The sequence below is a fragment of the Anoplolepis gracilipes genome, chromosome 1 (assembly GCF_047496725.1).
Source record: "Anoplolepis gracilipes chromosome 1, ASM4749672v1, whole genome shotgun sequence".
NCBI classification, from domain to species: Eukaryota; Metazoa; Arthropoda; class Insecta; order Hymenoptera; family Formicidae; genus Anoplolepis; species Anoplolepis gracilipes.
Window position 1 is genome coordinate 16,969,444 of NC_132970.1, and position 15,392 is coordinate 16,984,835.

Here is a 15,392-nt window from a genome sequence, read left to right on the forward strand (position 1 = left end):
CTTTTCTCTCCTCTCTTTTCTATCACGCTTCTTCCTCGCGTTATCACCTGCCAATTCCTTCGGCGACGCGGCTCGTTTCACGAGCAACATGTTACTCGCGAAAGAGAAGATAATTAAATTTTTTTAACATAATCTAATTGGCTTGACAATTGAAGCAAACAGAAAGAGAGAGAGAGAGAGAGAGAGAATTTTTTGTAAAAAATTATGTAGGGACACATGAAAGATTAAGATATTCTGCTCAATTTTTTTCCGATGAAGATCGCTTATCACGCGATTTTTTTATATAAATTAACGAGTAAAATTTCTTTTTTAATATTAATATATTAATATATAACGACATCGCAAGTTGTCACGTTACACAGAAAAGTTTTTTCCGATTGGTATGATATATATATTATACGTGTAGTACTACTGTTTTCTTGCATCATATATCACAATAAGGAAGATAAATTATGTCCCTTTTAACGAGCCATCTTCAGCGAAGATGTCAATCGCCTAAATGAACGTGGAATTTGTTTATCGCGCTCGTTTAATCATGATCAAGCATGCGAAGACAAACACTAACCCAATGGATTGTACCGTTGTTAATAGGGTATCAATAACATCGAATTATCGTTTTATTTTTCCCATTGGCGATCTACGAACTAGGGCTTCGTAACTTGTTGCTCTCACACATGTTGACGCTCCATATACAGTACATCGACGTCACGTGATAAACACACCACGTGTTGCGTAGTTATTTACGCATTTCAAAGTGATTGGAAAATAAAGGAGACCAATTTTTAATTCTCAAGATTTTTTCCCTATCTAAATATTCAATATATTCTTAGAGAGAAAGATATATATATATATATATATATATATATATATATATATATCAAAAAATATATATTTACATAATTATCTCTTCTCTCTTTTACGATGATTTTGTCAAAACACACGTGTCATACATTAATTACTTTGGATATAAAATACATCTACGAATAATGGATGCATATATATGTATAATTTATAAATGCATTTAACGGTAAAAATTATAATACGCTAATACAGTATATTATATTATGTACTCTGATCCATAATAATTAAATGGAAACAAATTTACACCTGCTAACATTGTTCTATGATCTATAAGCTGTGCGTCAATTGCAACGCACGTGTTTACAAATGTTCGTTGTTTATCGTTACTCGGAAGATGAAAATAAATGAGTGATTATTCGACGCAAGCGTGCAAATTTTCGACGCACATTACAGAGAAATCTACGATGTCAAAGAGATAAATATGAATTATGAGATTCACATAAAATACGACCAGTCGATTCTATTCACGCTGCAAAAAATGGAAATAAAAAGTGGCAAAGGGATCACAATGATTGGAAATTGGAGCATTATTTTTTTCTATTTTTCTTTTCCTACGGTTTTGCAGTCTCCCATATGTGCAGCCTTCTAACTCTATACTCGATAAGTTCCTACCCTATACTAAGGGTAGGACATCGCGGGGTCGCCGAGATAGTTTGCCGAGCATATAAAATAGTATCCGCTAGTCAATTTAATTGTAAACGTGTTTTGCGCGAAACTTTCTTATCTTATCAGCAGATTCCGACTAAGGAAACGTTGAATGATTAGAGGCGATTTTTCTTTCACAATCACTCAAAAAAATGATCTTCCAGCTTCAACAAAAATTTTCTATGTGTAAAAAATTAACTGAAACAGATAAATTATTAACAAATACTGCATATATTTTGCACTTAATCAATTTAAATGACAGAGACAGAATTCATATCTGTACTACTAGTGTAATTTAGAGAGAAAATTTTTCTGTCATGCTTATCTTTAAGACCTATTGTCAAGAACAATTATATTTGTGATTAATATTTGGCAATGAGATCTAAATTTTCTAGAGGCTAGAATATTGCTGCTATAAATTCTATACGTGACAAACAATATTCCAACAGATACAAAAGGTAGTGATAAATTTTAATCGAGACATCTAGAAATCTATCTACATTAGCAAAATATTTTTTTAAGTATTTGATTCGATAGTCCTTTTCTAGAAAAGAGAAAAAGAGAGAAGATTTAATCATCTAATATAAATTTATTCATTTAGTATATACAGCTACAATTTAATTTATACGTTTAACGAAATTTTCATCAAGTATTTTTAGAGATAATCTTTTGTAAATCAATTACATTAAAAGGCAAAATTATCGTTAATTTGCCGCTTCTTGCCTACTTGAACGGCAACATTAAAAACGCCACAGTAGAAGCTATGCGTAGATCTAAATGATGTTTTATAGGCCTCGCACCGCGTACACATGCATGCGTATACAGTATAACAAGCACGAAATGAGTATACGTTCGAGCCTACTTCTGTTCTATTAATGATTCTAATAAAGGGAGTAAACATCACGTGCGTGCGCGCGCGTAGACTGCCTGCCGCCGCGCAACATCAGCGCAAGACGATCGCTATTATTAGCGAGCGACGAATTCATTTTAGGATATCTTATTGTTATCATAAGGATGTATAATATCGATGTATAATATATCGTTATAGAACGAGAACATAAAAAGTACCTATAATTTCTTCAACTTTTTATACGTCCTTCATTTTTTAATTTTCACTTCTTATACTTACATCGTTTGGATTCATTGAGACATCACACACATTATCGATTTCATTGAAACACTTATCGATATCGCTGATTGGCTGACTTACGTATCTCTCGCGATACGTTTGCGTATAGTAAACACAGATATCGTATATTAAATATTATTAAAACCAGAGCGATATGACCAGATTATAGACGACTTGGTAGTTTGGGAAAAAGAGACCGGTCATCCACGCATGTTGGGTTATCGTATATGTATTTCTTTCTCTCTCTTTCTCTTTCTTTCATACGGTAAAAAGCAGAAACATTGCTGAAACATTTCATTGCAAGATGACACATTGTAAATACGTTGTGCAACATTGTTGTAATCTTGAAATATTTCGCAACTACTACGAAACTATCCATAATAATTGATTACTCTCATAAAACCATTCATCATTTCCTTCGTACATTTTTTACTGTAATTTATAAAAGATCTCGATAACATAATTATAAAAGATTATACATACCGTATACAGATGTGTATAAAAAAATTCTTGTACAACAATAATGGCGGTTTTGAAGAAATGTGTGTAAAATTGCTTTTACAAGTCGCCTTTATATCGCTGAAAAAAAACTAAACATAAAAGAAGGGAAAGAGAGAGAGAGAGAGAGAGAATCGAACGCAGTCATGCGGTGCGTAATGATTAATGGATCAATGACGCCGAAAAATGAACTTGCGCACAATGTATGGCAGCAGTCACACACGATTGATATTTATGGACGCCGATAAGTATAACGGTTCTATTGGGAGCTGGACGAGCGGCAATTGTGCGTAAGCCAATTGATGCCTCGTGCGCTTATTACTCATCCTCTCGCGCGTAACAACTCCCTATAGCTTTCCGTGACCGACGCGAATACATGAAACGTGAGAACCGCGGACCTACGCACTTTTTTTTATTCGGGTCAGTTAAAGTTTCCGTCAACGTCACTATATGTCATATGATACTTAGCGATATTATGTACACACACTTGACGATTCTTTCAGCCCATCTACATTTTTCAAAAGGACATTTCCGTAGATCTGCTAAAGTTTCTTTCGAATGTTTGTTTGCTTCATGATCTATAGTGTATTTATTAAATATATAAACTGAATGAAAAAAATTAGATGTTTTATGTTTACATTTTTTTTAGAAGAATCTAAATTAGTATATATAATGGTTAAAACAATAATATATTTATTAATATTTTATTATAATATATTTTAAAATAGATATAGATAATACTATATTAAATATATAGAAGAAAAAGATTATAATAGAAAGAATATATATATATATATACAATAGATATAATATTATAAATTTTTCAACACAATATATATACAGATAATATATGTGCAATGGAATTATGAATATTTGATTTATATGTTGAGGATGAATCGCGTGTCCCTTTGTCGTAAATAAAGTAGAAAAAAAAGAAGAAAGACGGGTTGATAAATTTGTTTGATACATTATAGTGCATGTGCGTGCATGAACACACCCGATAACCGATAACCGCGACGATGAAGCATTGACATCCGTTCGATTGAAGTGAAGTATTTCAGATTTTTCTAAGCATTCAAACTACAAGGATAAAAATGATGATTTTTAAATTATTTCCCTTTCCCCGCTCTTTTTATATTATCGATTAATATATCTCCAGAATCTAACACATAAAATTTGACAGTAGATTGACAGTGAACAAGAGGTGCAAATCCTGTTCAATTTCCATCAATCAATCTGTCAAATTATATCAACACAAGCACTGTTATAATTTTACCGATAGTATGTCGACTTAATCAAAATTAACAGACTTTGTATTAAATTTATTGTCTTTCTGCTGACAAAAATTATAACAGACACTTGACTGATTGGGTTATCAAATGAAAAGATAAAACAAAATTACAAAAACATAATTAAGAAAAGCAGTATAACTCGTAAAAATAAAACCATAATGCATATGTGAATATATCTGTATCTTTTTATAAAATAAAATTAAAACAGTTGTTTATTTTTCTTGGCGCTCTGACATATTTATCAATGACTTCTTAGTCGGCGATATTTACATTCCTTTCAATGTATGAGAGTTTTTTGTTTAACGATGCATTTTTGTTGCTTCGCAAGAAATACGCTTAGTTTGGAAATCGAATAACGAGTTTCAAATTATGCAAGGATGGACATTGGAAGAAGTTAATGTAATAACAAGCTTACACATAGCTATTGTAGCTTAGAGTAAAAGTTGTATCTTTTAATACTGAAAGGACATGGTAGAATGTAAATATAATAGGAGAGAAATTTTTATAAGGCTATATAACTTCATTTTTATATAAATTTTATATACGATAATATACATTGCAAAATCACACTTTTATATATATATATATGTAGTGTGTATATTAATATATATCCAAATTTTCTCTTTTTCTCTTTCTTCTTTGTTTTGAAAATTTTTCTTTTTTCGATTCCATGCAAATCATATTACGAGCTATATATCGCTTTATATTTCAAACTGACGCAATGTAGGACTAAAATTATATATTACATATTATATATATAGTCGGGTAGAATTTGAATAATTTTAACAAAATTCTTTATTGTGGCAAGAGTTTATTAATGGATATATATCTGCACATATCAGCAAATTTATCAATTTTATAAAAAAATAATTCGTACTATAATTATATTATCTTACTTAATTAGCGATCAGTTGAGTCACTTGATATTTTTTTTATAACTTACAATAACGATACATCCGTAGAGATAACAAAAAGCTATATATATATATATATATATATATATATATATATATATATATATATATATATTTATTACATAAGTACAAAATACAAATATGTATTCGCGCAATAGTATCGAAATTTTCTCATTTGTATATTAAATATATATATTAAAAAATAATATTTGTAAAGTAATAGAAAGATCATTGCAATAAAGTTCTTTTATCAAATTGTAAAAGTCACTATGAATATATAAATTGCGCGTCATAATGCCATATATTTTTATCAAAATTTAAAATGTATATATATATATATATATATATATACTTGTATTTTACACATTAATTGATTGATTTTCTCTTTCTTTTTTGCGCGGCTCGAGTGTTTTTATCAACATTGTGTAATGAATATAAATAAATTGACAATTTGAAATCACACTAAATGTCAAAGATCGCGTAATCCAAAAGTTGCATCATATTTGTCGACCATTAACTTTTTTAAAATAAGAGCTTCAATTAAGAAAGTAACTACTATAAATAATTTTCTTAATTGAATCTCTTGATAATGTGCACCATTCATAACAGCTTAAACAATATAAATGAGGATTGTATTTTCTCATATTTCACCGTTACACAAAAAATGTAACATTGATACAGTATTCTAGGAATGTTTTTGCGCATATTATCTATCCTTATATACTATTATGTTAATTATAAATATAAATGCATAAAAAACATGCATATATATAGTACAAAACATTAGCAAATATTTATGTATATACTAGCATGCAAATAATATTGCATTGTTTACTCTCGGAATAAGTCAAGAAATGTAAGTTTGATTAAAACTTCGATTGACTTTTTTAGTTTCATCATATATTCCGCAATTGTACTATACATAACTCTTTCTTATATAAAAAAAATATTAAATTATTTATATTAGAAAATATAGAGAAATTAATCAGATCAAGAATTTTCACATTTTATGTACACATATAAAAATTTTTGATGGTAAAACTTACACTTCTCTTACACTTATATTTCGTTATAATGTGTAGATTAACAATAAAAAGTACACAAAAAGAGATATTTCATCTTTTTTAGAAAGCATTTATAATTAATTATATATAATATGTGACTATATACTAATGTGATATTTTAACAGGCTACATTGACACGTTATATATTTGCAACAAGATGATTCGTTATGTTCATGTCATGCTACTCTCTACACATAATTTGTAAAACAATTTCGATGAATTAAATCACAAATGATCATGCTGACATATAAATATATATGCATATATATATAAGATGTATATAAGACAATCTGTGTTAGAATTCTATTCTTAGGCCATTATATGTATATATAAGTATATATATAATTATTAACATTTATAATATATAATAATATTATTATACATATATAATAATAAAATTTTCGATGTAATGCGACTCAAGAAAATATTTTTCCATGTTTGTATATAATATATATTTATACATAATGTATCTGTCTTTATTGTTTAATGTATCTTTGTTGATATTTTATATTTGCTTTTCAAAATTTGAAAAAAGATATCTCTTGCACGATAAGCAATTAGCAATACATCGCCAGAAATATGATTCTTCTTTTATACTATATAATCTGACGGATATAATTTTAATTATAATTTTCATAATGAAACTTTATATGCAGCAAGTGAAAAATCATAAATGAAAGGAACTGAAACTTTATATTTCTTAAATTGTTCTTGAGAATATTATAATAATAAAGATTATATCAGAAAATAAGATAATATAATGAGGCTATTTTAAATAAATATTAAAATAATTAAAAAATTGAGTAAAAAGAATTAATATATTTGATGATGATTTTGTGCGAAACAATTCTAGATTTAAATAGGATCTATTTTCATTCATATTTATGTGATGATTGATTAACTTTGCAACAATTTGAATTTTTGCAATTTTAATAACAAGATATTATTTGTTCGCGCGCATAAATTTGTGAAGAATTATAAGAAAATGTGTAAACCTCATTCAGACATATGTGGCAGATTCGTGGTTTCATTTCGACGTTGAAGTCGTTCTGGGTGAGAACAAGCCAACTGACTGAAATCACGAACAACGTCATTGAATGTTTCATCACCGGTGACGCCTATTTCAGAATCTTTCATTTCTTCGTTTAGCAGGCCAAGTCGTAATCTGAAATACATATCGATGTAATAAAAGAAATTATTTTAATACGTAAACCAATTGTTGCAAAATATTTACAAGGTAACAATATCAGCATTCGCTTCTTTTACAGCAATCGATAAAGGTTTTATCCCACTTTCATCTTCGATGTGTTGATCAGCGCGATGTTTTAAAAGTAAGCACACTTGTGCAGTATGTCCTGTATGTACAAATACGAATACATTTATGAGAGTGTAGTATTTTAGAAACGTAGTTTCTAGAAAAATATATTATAATTTATTAACGTACCTAATTCTGTAGCTAAATGCAATGGCGTTTTTCCTTCGACATCTTGACAATTGATTCGTGCGCCATTCAGGAGAAGATATTCACACGACATAACAGAGCCCTGTGTATCGAAAACGCGCGATTATTGTCAGATTTTTACACTTTGCAATTGGTTTTGTGTAAGATTGAGGAAGAATAATGTTATAATACAATGTTTTATAAAAAGATTTTTGTACATACACTTATTATCGCTTGATGCAACGCGTTACGGCTTTTATCATTAATATTGGACCATAATTTATCAGCACCAGCCGCCAAGGCTACACACATTACGGGCAAATTGTGTGCTAATGCAGCTTTGTAAAGCAGTAAATCAGGATGCAGATTTTCGATATCTTCTTCGTCAGTAAATTCTTCATCTTCGCCGGCCGTTGAATCTTGATCAGAACTCAATTCTAGATTGCCATCCATAATTGGCTTTGGCACGTCGCAACCAAACATTAATATATCCGATTCTGTTTTTTCATTGTAATGCTTCTCTGATCCAAGTTCTGTATTTTCCGAAACGTTTATATTATCGTCTTTGGTATCATCGGTGTGTCTACTGGAATTATCATTCGATTCGCCGATTGGAAGCGTACTTGTATCTGTTATCGATACATTTACTTTCCGCTCTACCAAATTAATATCTTGCATCGGTTCACTACTCGCAGCTTCTCCACAAGTTGCAGTATTTTTAACATGTTTATTACCATCGTTTACATCGTTTTGCGAACGATTCAAGATCTTTCCATAGAGAGTAGAGTTATTTTTCAAATCTACATTAGTGCTATCATCCGAGCTTCCTGAATTCCGTTCCGTTTTCCTTGCTTTTCCAACAGAATTCAAACTATCGATCGACGTGTGCTTACTATCATCCGAACTCGCTGAATGATGGCCTTCCTTTACGGATAATAATGTCGACGTTTTGCAATTACTATTATCGATCTTATCGCAACTGCGCGGTCTACGACGTAACTTACGCACACTCCATTTTCGAAAATGCGTTTGCTTTCGACTGGCGTGATTCTCGGTTGATATCACGTTAGTTAAGGATTTCACAAACTTACGATCTACATACTTCAACTTTATCCAAGCTTCCCGAACGTTACTAAAGAGAGGAGACGTAATATTTTTATTTGTTTAGAGGAAATTTACTTGTTGAAGAAACAATAATCAATAATCATGATATTACATACCCATTGCATTTTGGTGTAGCTTTAATAATGTCAGAAGGTATAGGTAGAGCCTCATATATGCTGTTTACAACAGAGTTACCTAATTCTGCCATCACTTTTAATATTTCTGGTTCCCAATCATCCAAAGTTAAGGAGCGAACTTTACTGTAGTGTACTCCAAGACTTCTATGTACACCAGAACATTCTGTACAAATATCAAAGAGAGAGTTAGATGTAATAAATGTTATAAGTAATGTGTCAAATAGTATATATTAGTGAAATTTACCTATGCAAAGTGTAATGCCTAGATTGATACTAGCCCACCTGGGGTTAACATCACCACAATCGCAACAAACTTCGTTACCTGAGATCTTTAATAACTGTTCCCACACTCTAAAATGTTAAATCAATTTTGATTAAAATACATTTGTCCATTCAATATAAATCAATAGCATATGATGATCTATTAATCACCTCGATTTCGGTTTTGTTAATCGTCTCACGGGACCCTTGTTATCGCGCGATTGCGACTCATGTGAATTAATGCTAGCACCTATACTCATACCTCTCTGAATGGCAGCACCAATAGCTTGTTGCATCGCAGTCACCCAAGCCAAATATGTTTCCTCGCCGTCTGCTTGTAATATATGACTCCTGTAAATTAGAAAATAATTAGAGAATAATTTTATTTCTATTTCCACAAACAAATTCTCTTTTTATCATTGCAGGAAAATGGAAATAATATATGAAACCATCTGCTTACTTTGTTGGACTTAAAACTTCAAAGCAATTTCTCCTATCGCAATCAACCACTGGTTTTACAGTGCATAATCGCAGATCTTCTTCCATAATTGTATAGTCTTCATCACCTGTACGTTTTCGATATACCAATTGATGATCCTTCAAGCAGAACCACCTCCTATTCCAGGTTTTGAAAGCATTACTGGTCCTTTTAAATAAATACCCTTCCATTTTAGGATTGCCAGGTACTGGAGAGGGGATCAGATCTCGATTATTAACGTAAATATGCCGATTTTCCATTTCTTTTTCAAGCTTATTCGAGTCACCTCTCATCTTGACTAAGTTTTCATCGAGATCTTTCAGAAACGGGTCTAGATCTTGAGCAAGATCGCTACCTTGATGATAATAAGTGATACATGCATGCATGTAACTCAACAATGTGCCTAATATTTCGTGTCGCTTGCGCGCTTGCAACATTGTCAGTGCATGTATGTAATCTAATGCAGTGTGTCGAAAACATGATCGAGTGGCCGAAAGGATGTTCGATGTTTCCTCATATTCTGCAGGCCGAGATTTCGGTACTTGAGAGTTTCTATTTAACGCAATATCGAGATCGCCAGAAATTCTTTCAAAGTAATGCCGAGACTCTTTCACTCTTTTGATGTCACTGAAAAAAATAGGCAAGATAAAGGCTCCGTTCTCTTCGAACACATATGCCTTGAAAATATCGTTCTTTTTTTTCCGACATATAATGAGCAACATAGAATGATGCTTTCAGCGTGTAAGCGTCCAAAGGGCACAGTCAAAGTTTGATATAAACTAGTCACGTATCAACTTGAAGTGTTATCACAACAATATGTACAAGGGGTGGGGCTTACCTTCTAATAAAATTATTAAGATCTTTCATCACAGTCCTCGAAGCTTGGTCTAACAAAATAGTATGATACTTATTCATTTCTTGTAAAGCGTGTATCAGTTTATTTAGGAATGCCATTATCTCGGGATCATCGCTAAAGTACACAGATAACTCCCATAAACTATTAGCAAACTGACTGTTGAAGAAAAATAAAATCATTAATATCTATGCTTAAAAATATATAAATGTAGAAATGTATGATTTATAAGAGAATGGTTCTATATTAAACATTAATCATTAAAAATACTGGCGCATTATGTTTACTTGGAATTTTATACATTTAAAAATACAATGAAAAATTATTATTTTAGAGTAATTTTCTATGTAGCACGTAGCAATGTGACAACATGAGCAAGTTTCAAATATATTATGCAAAATAATAATAATAATACATATATCTTTTTCTTCTTCAATATATTATTTATTGATTTTTAATAATTTTCAATCATTAATTTCTTTTTATAAATTTTATATACAATACTTTTTTGCACAGTATTTATATACTAATAATTTCATATACATAAATTTTTCTCATCTTTACTGTTTTTAATTATTTTTGACATATTTTATATATTAAAAATTAATTATAGTATTGATGCAATAATTAAATAAATATATCAAACTTACTTTTGTTGTCCAACAAAAGCTTTCCCAGTGTCGATGGTTAGGCTGCAATTCTTTAATACCTATAAACAAAGAAAAACAGAGCAAACACTATCAAAATATGTATAATAAAAGATAATTATATAAAAAAATACTTTCTCGATACTTATGCATTATTTATAATAATTATGCACTATATACAAATATATATTTTTATTTCCTACATGCATTGACTATATTATTTTTCATCATCTTTCAATAATAAAAAATTTATGCTTCAAAAATTCAACTAATATAGATAAAATACATGCTCGTGCATCATCATATTACACAATACCTTATCTAATTTTTGTTCAAGTTGATCTATATTCTTCTCCACTTCTTCGATGCAAGATCTGTAAAGTTTATATTATTTTTTAAAATATATATGTCTTTTCATCTCGTATGTACATAATCTTATCTAAAAAAAATATATATGTAGATAAAATAAATATAGTTAAAAAATAAGTAATAAATACATAATAATAATAATAATAAAACAAGTAATAAATAATAAATCGAACGATGAGGTATATAATATAAAATCATCAATGTTCCTTTATATAAAAGAAGTTATAATTAGACTGAAGGCACACAAAAGATGTTATACCGAAATTTCGGAGTATCTCGTAAACATTCTTCGAATTCGATCAAAGGCTTCATTTTGTACTTTAGATTTTTCGAGATCTTCCAATGCAGCTTTGTCCGGTGTACTGCAATCTCGAAACGTCGTACGCGCGATATTTTCCATGAAATTAACACGTTGGGTTAACAGTCCAAGTGCAATTAATGAAAAACTATACGCGCGCGCACTCGCGTAGAACAGACTCACTCCTCACTCCTCGTCCTGTCAAACGCTTGTCTGCGTCACGGAAGTAAGAGATACGTAAGAACTGGATGACTGGACCATTAAACTCTATACATATGTATATCGAAATGCGCTCCCACCAGTATATTTGACCTATAAAAAAGCGAGCCGAGAGAAAGAGAGAGAGAGAGAGAGAGAGAGAGAGCCTCCTTGTCCTTTAAGCGCATGCGCATTGAAAATTTTGTGCGCTAAAATTTATTGATACTTCCGGTATTTAAAGTTACTAGAAATTTTCGCTTTATCGATTGATTTGATATTCGTCGCGTGATAATTCAATCATTCTCATTCCGTTTTCAAAATGAGAGAAAAATAAATTTTGAGAACGCATCTTATATACTTACATATTTCATGACATTTCTTTTTCCTCTCTATCATTTCAAGTACTGTCAATTTGTCGGTAGATGGCACTCGATGGCCATTTTAGAACAAAGCGCGAAGTTTGCGTCGAGAATTTTTAACCGCGCATGCGCCGCGTACACATATACGTCGAACCTCGAAATTAATATTTGAATTAAGAAACCTTTTCCTTCGTGAAAATTAATTATGCGTTACACCAAGTGTCTCGTTGGTTCTGTGAACTTTACCACGCTGGCGTATTACATATTCGGAAACGTGGTCGCGGCCGATGACGATTCGAATTACCATCACTTCGGACACGTGTACAAATGGAAAAATCTGTACGAAGGCTTCCAAGAAGCCAGGGTCACCAGGAAACCGATATTCCTTTTAATTCACAAACCGGGCTGTCCCACCTGCGAGAAACTCAAGCCTAAATTCACCAACTCCATCAGACTCCTCGATCTCAGCAAACAGTGAGCGATGCATCTTTCTTGTAAAGTTTATACATTATTTTCTGCAAATATTATTAATGAGCGCGCATCTATTACCGTAAACAGCTTAATCATTATATATTTTGCCTATAAAAAAAAATTTAGAAATACATTTGAAGAAAGTATAGAATGTAAAAATGTATAATATATGAGAATCTTTTTCGAATTTAATATTTTTATCCGAATTTAGTATTCTTATTTAAAAAAAAATGCAAATATCGGCAATCTCGAATTATAAATAAGACAATTTTTTGCAAACCAAACTTTAAAAGTGTATATTTAAAAAAATTGCAACCAAGTAATAGAAAATTAAATAACGAACTGGATCTAGCGCGTATACAAGTAACGTAGAATTTTTTTTATATCGAATTGATGGTACGCGTAACAATGTATAGCTTCGTCATGGTGGATATAAGGAAGGGCGAGATTCCCGCGCAAGACGAAGCGAGATTTCAACCAGACGGAACGTATGTTCCAAGAATTCTTTTCTTCACTCCGGATGGCGAATTTATGGAAGATGTTTATAACCGTCATCCGAAAGCCGACGATAAATATAAATATTTCTACAGTAGTACGAGCCAAATAATAGATAGCATGATTTTAGCGTTGGAACGTTGCTCCAGAGAATCGCTGCTCGGAACTTTTGACGATAAAGCTAAAAAGAAGTAAATTTTAAATTTATTAAATTACAGTCACGACTATATGTCTCACTGTCACTAAAATGATATTTGCAGAAATAAATTCATTTTGCTATATATAAATATATGTAACATTTTGTTAAATTATAATAATAAATAATATTTTAGAATTAAACGGATATAATAAAAATCTATAAAATTTTTTAATTCGTCAACTGAAGCAAACAAATTATACATTTTAATAAAGCCAAAGAAAAAAAAACTTAAATAACGTGTTTTTGTAAATGCATATGTGTATGGTTCATGTAATAATATTAATGATGAATGATTCATTATTTCTCTTTGTCTTTCTTGAATGAGATATACAATTTTTATTAAAAAAAAATTTTACCCATACAGCATAGATGATTGCAATGAAACATTACAAAAACAGTGCAATGATATAAATCCACAAAATATCAGTACAGTTGTTGCAACATAACATAAATATTTCGGAAAAATTTCAAAATCAAAATTCTATAATTATATTTTTTTAGGGTAAAACGTACAGGAAACATAAAATATGAAAAAGTTGAGCTTAAAATAAATGTTTGCAATAATATATTTATCTGAGAAATATTATATTATAAATTTATATATAATATTTTATATATATAATTTTATGCAAATTTATAATATAATATTTTTTAGATAAAAAAAATTATTACAAACATTTAAGTTCAACTTTTTTATTTTTTATGTGTCCATATGCCATATTTATCTGAGAAATATTATATTATAAATTTATATATAATATTTTATATATATAATTTTATGCAAATTTATAATATAATATTTTTTAGATAAAAAAAATTATTACAAACATTTAAGTTCAACTTTTTTATTTTTTATGTGTCCATATGCTTATGATATTTATCTATCAGAAAAATATTATATGCAATGTTAGTCGACGATTGCAGTAACAATGCATTATTGCAAATTCATAACATTGCAATATTGCTATAATATTTTGTTGCAATCCCGTAGCAATGATGCAGCAACATTTCGCAGTGAATTTGCAATATTGCGGTGAAATAAGATTGTTGCAATGTGTTTCCAAACTTTCTGTGCTGTATGGGTTATAAAATTTAAATTATATAATAAATAAAAGTTTAGTTTGAATTTTTATTTGACGAATATAAGAAAAATACTTTTAATATAATTATATAAAGTAAAAATTGAATCGTTGTTTTTAACGTTAAATTTTAAAAAAAAAACGAAACCAATATTTTTAGCGTTACATATTTAATATGTGCAATCGTTAAAATTTATATCAAAAATTTAATTTATGCATCGTATATCTTTCTATTTATACTGTTCATGTAAATAAGCTATTGTATATCTGTATGTCTCAATTGCGTGACAGAATCTTCTCTCTTTTCTTCTTCTTTATACTTCTTTTTCGCTCATTCCCTCTCTCTCTCTCTCTCCCTCCCTCTTGCTCTTTTATTTGTTTTTTTTTTTTTTTTTTTTTTTTTTTTTTTTTTTTAAGACAGCATTCGAGTCTGCGCTTGTACGTCGTCAGATTCGGTGCTGTATCCGATATACGACGGCCTATAGCGAGCTCGCAAAGGTAGGCTTGACGGCGCTTGCGTTTGCAACAGTTGCCAGATGGTAAAGCGGCCCCTCATTGGCCAACGAGATCGTAACCAAGAACTCGCAACCCCTCGTAACC

The 15,392-nt window shown here is 30.2% G+C and overlaps 2 protein-coding genes across 2 annotated transcripts; one reads left to right on the forward strand and one right to left on the reverse strand.

The window, feature by feature from the left end:
* Positions 1–5,594: 5,594 nt before the first annotated feature.
* On the reverse strand, positions 5,595–12,235 carry Cenb1a (Centaurin beta 1A). The gene is made up of 12 exons (XM_072893913.1): positions 11,953–12,235; positions 11,641–11,698; positions 11,328–11,386; positions 10,663–10,836; positions 9,807–10,451; positions 9,518–9,697; positions 9,330–9,436; positions 9,065–9,248; positions 8,067–8,976; positions 7,848–7,947; positions 7,638–7,758; positions 5,595–7,568 (listed from the first exon to the last, which is right to left on the reverse strand). Exons 1-12 carry the CDS (start codon positions 12,003–12,005, stop codon positions 7,400–7,402), a joined length of 2,760 nt encoding a protein of 919 aa, XP_072750014.1. The 5' UTR covers positions 12,006–12,235; the 3' UTR covers positions 5,595–7,399.
* A 518-nt stretch (positions 12,236–12,753) lies between these two features.
* Positions 12,754–13,709, forward strand: LOC140663384 (thioredoxin domain-containing protein 12). The gene is made up of 2 exons (XM_072887528.1): positions 12,754–13,022; positions 13,436–13,709. Exons 1-2 carry the CDS (start codon positions 12,754–12,756, stop codon positions 13,707–13,709), a joined length of 543 nt encoding a protein of 180 aa, XP_072743629.1.
* Positions 13,710–15,392: the final 1,683 nt, after the last annotated feature.

Bases quoted from the DNA above. Each gene is read 5' to 3' on its own strand.
- LOC140663384 (XM_072887528.1), top strand. From the start codon at position 12,754: ATGCGTTACACCAAGTGTCTCGTTGGTTCTGTGAACTTTACCACGCTG. The intron at 13,023-13,435 runs GTGAGCGATGCA...AACAATGTATAG, and splicing joins CTCCTCGATCTCAGCAAACA to CTTCGTCATGGTGGATATAA.
- Cenb1a (XM_072893913.1), bottom strand. From the start codon at position 12,005: ATGAAGCCTTTGATCGAATTCGAAGAATGTTTACGAGATACTCCGAAA. The intron at 9,437-9,517 runs GTGATTAATAGA...TTAACATTTTAG, and splicing joins TTAACAAAACCGAAATCGAG to AGTGTGGGAACAGTTATTAA. The intron at 7,759-7,847 runs GTACGTTAATAA...TTGTACATACAG, and splicing joins GCATTTAGCTACAGAATTAG to GACATACTGCACAAGTGTGC.